The sequence below is a fragment of the Sorghum bicolor genome, chromosome 9 (genome assembly GCF_000003195.3).
Source record: "Sorghum bicolor cultivar BTx623 chromosome 9, Sorghum_bicolor_NCBIv3, whole genome shotgun sequence".
NCBI lineage: Eukaryota > Viridiplantae > Streptophyta > Magnoliopsida > Poales > Poaceae > Sorghum > Sorghum bicolor.
Window position 1 is genome coordinate 56,077,546 of NC_012878.2, and position 7,254 is coordinate 56,084,799.

The 7,254-nt window shown below is 49.4% G+C and overlaps 1 protein-coding gene across 1 annotated transcript; it reads left to right on the forward strand.

Annotated features, from left to right (window-relative positions):
• LOC8061088 (probable polygalacturonase At1g80170) lies at nucleotides 1,673-5,858 on the forward strand. Its single transcript, XM_021448203.1, has 12 exons — nucleotides 1,673-1,960; nucleotides 2,045-2,176; nucleotides 2,260-2,439; nucleotides 2,505-2,712; nucleotides 3,003-3,084; nucleotides 3,175-3,283; nucleotides 3,396-3,524; nucleotides 3,645-3,934; nucleotides 4,030-4,127; nucleotides 4,336-4,403; nucleotides 4,919-5,110; nucleotides 5,246-5,858. The coding sequence occupies exons 1-12, from the start codon at nucleotides 1,688-1,690 to the stop codon at nucleotides 5,684-5,686; spliced, it is 2,202 nt and encodes a 733-aa protein (XP_021303878.1). The 5' UTR covers nucleotides 1,673-1,687; the 3' UTR covers nucleotides 5,687-5,858.

Below are 7,254 nucleotides of genomic sequence, written 5' to 3' on the forward strand. Positions count from 1 at the left end.
TCAACGGGCTTCATAGGCCGTTAGCTCCATCTCAAGTTATTGCAGGCTTGCCCCTCCTGATTTTCTAAAAAAAAAGTTTCTGCAAGTTTCACCTTTTCCATTATACGTGATGCATTTGGAAGGCTAAAAATGATATCAGATCCAATAACAGAGATTGGCCAGTGCAAAAGGTCTTGAATCAGATTAAAGCAATTGATTGGAGCTACTCTTTAGTTGTTGAGGTTGACTATGGTTCAAATTCTTGGACACAAGATTTTCGTGCGTCTAACATTGTGGGCGCGGGCGGAGCCTCGTGGAGGCGATACTGGGCGTCAGCCCCCCCCTTATGCTAGCTGCTGAACTAGCCAGTTGCAGTGCTCGCAGTCACAGAGGAGTGCTAGGCACCTAGTAGCTCAAACGGCAGAGAAGACTGTAGATAGTGTTTTGTCCATTCACATTTATGATTTAGACATGAAAGTAGTACTGGTATGTAGTATAGTGCACCACAGCTGGAGTAGATAGAGATGTCCGCTACTTTCATATTTTGTTAATTTCTAAATTGAGTAAGCTTTCCTGTATGGTTCTATTTTAACATAAGAACTCAGTCATTGGCACAACTAGAACACTAGCTGGCACCACCGTTAGCTTGCTCGTTGCCCTACGAGGCGTTTCTTTCTCATCACATAATTGCTTCTTAAGTAGAGCCCTCACGATTCGCCCCCCCTAGGTTCTGGTTCACACTCCGCCGCTGATTGTGGATTACCGCCATAACTCTAATTTGCAAATAATGTCTAGGCCTATAGAAACTTTTTGTGATGCCTCGATGGCTATTGAAGACACCAGTCCAAATAGTAAAACGTGCATTTTGTTCTAATTCTAACTCAACCTGTTAGAACTAGAAGCCTCCCACAAGACCATGCTTCCTTTTTTCATATGGCTATTCGAAAAGTTTTGGTCCCTTAGAGGCAGAAGCACAAGCCTCATTCTCGGTGCAAAGCTGGTGGCGGTGCTTTAAGAGACGACACCGTTTTATCGATAACTGTGTTATTTAGGTGATTGTTAATGTTATGCTTGTAGGATTTTCGTGCTTACCCTGAACATTGGTCGTTGTGACCTCTTTGTCCGAGAATTGTAGCTACTTACTGAAGTGAGGAGTGCGCAAAAATAAAAAGACGTCTCAAATAAGGTAGTTGATTTTGTTTATATAAGAGGGGCGTGGCTATTGATGATACCTTATCACTTTTTCCCCCTCTCCTGTGAGGCTTTAGCCGAATTGTAACGTTAAGCATATATGTTTAAACATTTTAAATTGGATGTTTTCATCTCCATTTCTTAATTATATGTTGATGCTATGGAAGTAAAATTAGAAAGAAACACGTGCGCTCGTCGTGTGTGTAAAGAAAATAAACGGATCGCTTAGAAAATGTCACTAAAACCACCTGTTCTGACACGAACACGATCGATCATTTGCAGTGCAGCAGTAGCGCTGACCTTGCTCATACCAATTTCATTTTGTCAGATGGCACGATATGGGATGAGCTCGGCGCACGTTCCAGACTCCCTGTAAAACCGGATCTCCGGATTTTGTCTCGCAGAGCCAAAAAAGCCAATCTTGCTCGATGGCGCACCTGCACCTACCTGGTCTGGGCCTCTGGCCGTTCTGAGCTTCTACCACGCCCATCCGCACACCGGCGGCACACGTACGCCCATGCGCCCCACTTCGAGGCTGCGGTCTGCGTGCTTCAAGTACCCTGCCCCTGCGCCGCCCGCGTCAGTGAGTGGTGCACAGCAACACAGTGTCACTCTTGCTCTGCTGCTACTTGTGCCGACGCTCTGTTCGACGATGGCGCGGGGGACCGTGCTGCTTCTGCTCACGGCCGCCTTCGCCGCGGCTCTCCTGCCGGACGCCGCCGAGTCCCGCATCCTCCTCACGCTCCACGACTTCGGCGCCGTCGGCGACGGCGTCGCGGACGACACCAAGGTACTCCCGCAGCGCTGCCACGGCTAGCCCAATGCCTTCGCCCCCAATGCGAGCTGACCACCGACGCCTCGTCTCTTTCCCAAGGCCTTGGCCGACGCATGGACGGCGGCGTGCACCGCCGGGGACAACGTCATCCTCAACGTGCCCGCAGCCGGGACCTTCCAGATCTGGCCGCTCACGCTCGCCGGCCCCTGCAGGAGCGAGATCAAGCTGCTCGTGAGCACGCTTATTAACCGCATCCCTATCGTCTCTCCGCTCACGCGCACTGGTTCTTCCGTTCTTGACTAGCGGTTTCTCAGATTTCAGGGGACATCGTTGCGCCGGAGAGCCCCAGCGACTGGGGGCAGGGGCAGCGCAGCCAGTGGCTCCACTTTCACAAGGTTCAGGACCTCAAAATCACCGGCGGGGGCATCATCGACGGCAGAGGGCAGCAGTGGTGGGCGCAGTCGTCGCTTATGGGCGCGCAGCCCGCTCCCAAGGTGATCGAGCTTATGCGCCGCTCACAGAGTTGGGAGCTACTCACCGCCGTGTCTTCCATCTGCAGGCTGTTCACTTCGAGGACTGCCAGGGGATTAGCGTGAAGGGCATCACCTTGCAGAACAGCCAGTCGTACCACCTGACGTTCACCCGGAGCTCCAACGTCGAGGCGAATTATCTGAGGGTGACCTCGCCGGAGGACAGCATCGACACCAAGGGCATTCACCTCGTTGATTCGTTCAATGTCCACGTCATGGATAATCTCATCTCCACAGGTACGTACGTGCCCTTTCTGTTAGTCCCCTTCCTCTCCGTGCGTCATCATGGGCAGTTTCAGCAATAGGAGCTTATTTTTCAGAACACAATTTCGGAAAAAGTGGATGTGTCAAGTGGCCAGAAAATTCAGTAGAATGAACACTGGAGAGTGGAAACTGAAAACACTTGCGTATTGCACAAATAAACGAACAAATTTTACTTAAAAAAAACGAACAAACTGTGCTGCTAATTCGTTAAGCATATTATATGATCTGTCCATGTTTTCTACTCTCTCTTTTTTTCTCCACAGGCGACGATTGTGTTTCCATAGTGGGCAACTGCGAGGATGTTCGTCTAAGAGCCATCTCATGTGGACCTGGCCATGGTATCAGGTAACTAGCTGACTGTTGCCTCTTCAGATTTTCATTTCTCCACATGTTCCTCGATTGCTAGCACAACTAACAGTGTCGGATTGCGACCAGTATTGGAACCTTAGGAGTAAACAACTCCGTTGATTATGTGGAGAAGATCAAAGTTGACACCTTGTTCATATCAAACACCAAGAACGGTGTGCGCGTACGGACCACCAGGGTAACTGCAACTGACCATTTCTCCACCTGAATCAGAACAGTGTACTCATATGTGTGATCGAGGAACTCAGGTGAAAACTCTGTAAAACCTGTGCGGTTCATGCCGTTTCCAGAGTGGCGGTGGCGGCTTCGCCCGCAAGGTGAAGTTCGAGAGCATCGTGATGAGGAACGTCACCAACCCCATCATCGTCGATCAGGGGAACTCCGACCATCTGCCAGCTTCATCTGAAGCAGTAGCACCGGTACACAGGCTGATCAAACTTCCATCACTGTCTGTTTTCATTTTCACAGCTATGATGATGCGCGGCATACATGTATCCAGTATCTCTGAACTTACACGTTGGGAATCTTGCACCACCCAGGCTGCAGCGACAGCAGTGCAGGTAGAGAAGATCAACTACATTGACATCACGGGCACGTCGGCGTCGAAGCACGCGGTGACGTTCTCGTGCAGCGACGCCAAGCCGTGTAGGCACCTGTCGCTCGTCAACGTGAACCTGACCCAGGTGGACGGGACCAAGGCGTTGTCCTACTGCCGCAAGGCGTTTGGGAGGAGCATCGGCACCGTCATCCCGGAGTCCTGCCTCTCCAAGGAGGACTTCGTCCAGCATGTCCCGCAACGTTCTCAAGATGGAGAAGAAGATTCAGATTCGTGAATCTGTGGCAGTTCCTGCTTGGCTGGCCGGATGATTTTGTGACGGGATCCCTGATACTAGTTTGTCATGCATAAGAAGACCCTAAAGACAGACTGATGACGGAGGTTACTGTTCACCATCAGGTGTTGTCGGTTGAGCTGTGTCGCAAGGCGGTTACTGAATTGTTCGTTATCGGCTGGGTGGTGAACAGTTAGCTGGGAAAGTGTTGTGTTCCGCTGTAGTCAGTTGCCTTGTCATGTATAAAATGTGTCGACCAGTACTGAAGGGGGTATGAAATGAAAGGATATCTGAACCCTGAACTTTCTGTTCTTATTGCTGTTATCTGAATCCTCTATCTGAACTTCCCTGAAACTTCTCTGTCTTGGGTTACTGTCCAAATTCTGCATTCCACTTCCAGAATCAGTCAGAGCCTTGACCCGGGTGCTGACTCCTGACATGGTTGCTTTGGATTTTGGAACTATAGATGTTCGTTTCCCCCCCTAGGACTAGTCCTCTAGTGCAGATCTCTGTGTGAACTCAGGAACCTGTTGCGGCCAACTTTGGTTTTCAGTATTCCTATACACTTCCAGCTAAGACTGCTAGGTATATCTTTCTGTGATTAATGACGCTAAATACCATTTTTGTGTATGATTCAGATTCTTGTGATAGGGCATGAATACACGTTCAGAGCATATATTGGACTAGCTCAGTAGGCTTCAATGGACCGATGATACACATCTTTCTGCTGTCAAGCTGGCAACGCAAGCAGCTATGTTTAGGGGGGAGCCTAAATAAAACAAGGTGAGAGACCATGGCGGGGAACCACGAAAACGAATGGGAGAGACCATGGCGGGGAACCACGAAACCCAAGGAAAAGCCGAAAAGCCATGGCCGAACCTGTGGCCTCCCCCATTCGTCTCTCCTATATAAACCACACGCCGTTTGGAAGCAGAACCATCAGCCTGTGCATTCTCTCGGCCTTCGCTTCTGTTTCTTATTAGGCCGCCCTCTACACTCCTCGAAATAACAATCGAGGGCGGTCAAGAGAAACGAGAGCGGCAGACACCATGGAGAGCTCGAGGATCATCGTCGCCTCCCTCCTCCTCCTCCTCCTGGCCTTCGCAGCCACCGCCGAGGCCCGCGTCGTCCGCGAGCTGATCGGCGAGAACGCATGCCAGCAGACATGCAACCAGGTAGGCACCGCCGCACCACATCCCCTCTGTATTGTGCTGTGCTGCAATGCATGAGAATTTTTGCATAGGTCGATCGATCTGTCTGTGGATGGCACTGGATTTGCTGATCGATGCTCCGCATCGCGCGCATTGCAGGTGCACTTCAAGAAGATGTGCCAGAGCTTGACGAAGCTCCCGAAGGTGACGACGCCGCGGGAGCTCCTGCTGGCGTCGATGCGCGTCGCGGCGGAGAAGGCGAAGGAGGCCAAGAGCCGTGTGGACGAGTACGCGGCGAGGTCCCACGAGGGCCGGCCGATGGAGTCTATCCTCAGTTCCTGCAGCTCCGGGTACGACAACGTGGTGCAGACGCTGGAGGAGACGGAGAAGATCGTCGCCACGCAGGGAACCCAGGTGGACTTGAACACCAAGCTGTCGGACGCCGTCACGAGCGCCGGCGACTGCGACAACGCCTTCCAGGACTTCCCGGAGATGAAGGACCCCTTCTTGGCCATGCAGCGGAACGTCTGGCGCCTCGTGGACAACGTCCTCAACATCGCCGTCGTCGTCAAGCAGTCGGGGGACGCGCACGCCCACTAGCCGCGTGCGCGCTGTAAAAGCAGGGGTGGTGTTGTATCGATCTCCCGCACTTGAATATATATGAACAAGGCTTGGGAAAATTCTGTATTACTAGTAGTGTAACACGGAATTACAGGTTGAGCTTCTATCATGTACTTTTTTGTTCTTGGTTCAAAAAAAAAAACAAAGTCCCCATCTTGCTTTTTCAAAGGCTAACTAATTTCAAATTTAACCAAATCGATATTAAAAAATGCTAGAATTTATGATCTACTGATCTTCCTCCCTCATCCTCCTCCTGTCCGTGCGCATTTTAGACCTGTGAGCATCATGGTGAGTCTTTTATTACGACTTGTTATTGGGCATTTGATTACTCGGTCCTTGGATTGTTCTCACCTTGTTGTTGATCGATTTCTTGCTCGTCTCGGTGTGGTGATCCTTGTAGGAGGATGGTGCGCGATATGTGGAGCGGTCGTCGGAGGGGAAAGTGGACCCTGGACCGGAGGAACTGACAGGTGACCAGGGACCAGCACGGTGTGGCATGCTTGCCGCCTTCGTGCTTGGCGAGAGAGCGGTTGGGGGAGACGAGAGCTCGAGGAGAAACAAAGAGGAAGAGGGAAGAGAGGCGCCACTACCTTTTACCATGCTCCGATCTATGTCAAGCCACGCAAACAAGCAAGAATATAGCAAATGTCTTCTTCTTGGCACCCAAAATGGGTATGCTGGGGACTAATCCTTATTTTCTTTTGGTATGCCAACGTGTTTTGGATGTCATATTTAAGGTACTAAACAGCACATAGCGGGTTGATAGAGTTAGTGCTGAGGGAGCAGATCACGGATAATGGAGCTATTCCGGGCACTAAGTTTCAATAGAGACATGTAATAGTTACATGTAAATTTCAGCATATGAAAGATGGAAAGTGTTCTTTCATGATTATTGGTGATTAATCATTGGCATGTTTCTTCTCAACTATAATGTGGAGTTTAGACATGATTTCAATATACTTGACAGGTTGGTGATTGACATGAGTTCTGTTTCTGTGAAATTCCAATGTACCATTTCAGATGGGGACCATATAAGGCCTCTCCTCATGAGTTCACAGCTCTAGCTTATAAGAGGTATTTTAAACAGTTTGTTTGTTCTGCTGATAAATAGTCTTTTGGATTTTTTTTTCATTATCACTTTGTATTTTTTGCTCTGGCAGCCAATGATCCCTGTATCTTGATGCCTGTTAAGAAATTTCTCGGGCATCCTCATGAAGCAAGAGGTACCTTCAGCTCCCTCCTTTCTCTAAACTTTAGACAAAGTTGGTGGAATCAACAGGTGGTATGTATTGGACAAATGTTTGTATGAAGGTCCACTCCTCAGTTATCATCTTATGGTTTTGCCTCTCTCTCACACAGTATCTCTTTATCATTTGTCTCCTTCAAAGGCTATCAGAACCCCATTTTTATTTTTCTATGGGTAGGCATGTCCTGTTATTTGTTAATATGTTAGCACTTAGCACCAGCTGCATAACTCAGTATGAAATGGAGGAAATCAGTATGTGAACAATGTTAGAATCATAAGAAAAAGATAGATATGCTCAAAT

Excerpts from the sequence above, each read along its gene's own strand:
- LOC8061088 (XM_021448203.1), top strand. The coding sequence starts at position 1,688 with ATGCGCCCCACTTCGAGGCTGCGGTCTGCGTGCTTCAAGTACCCTGCC. Across the intron at positions 2,713-3,002 it reads GGATAATCTCATCTCCACAG|GCGACGATTGTGTTTCCATA; the intron begins GTACGTACGTGC and ends TTTTCTCCACAG. Across the intron at positions 4,128-4,335 it reads TATCGGCTGGGTGGTGAACA|AATCAGTCAGAGCCTTGACC; the intron begins GTTAGCTGGGAA and ends TTCCACTTCCAG.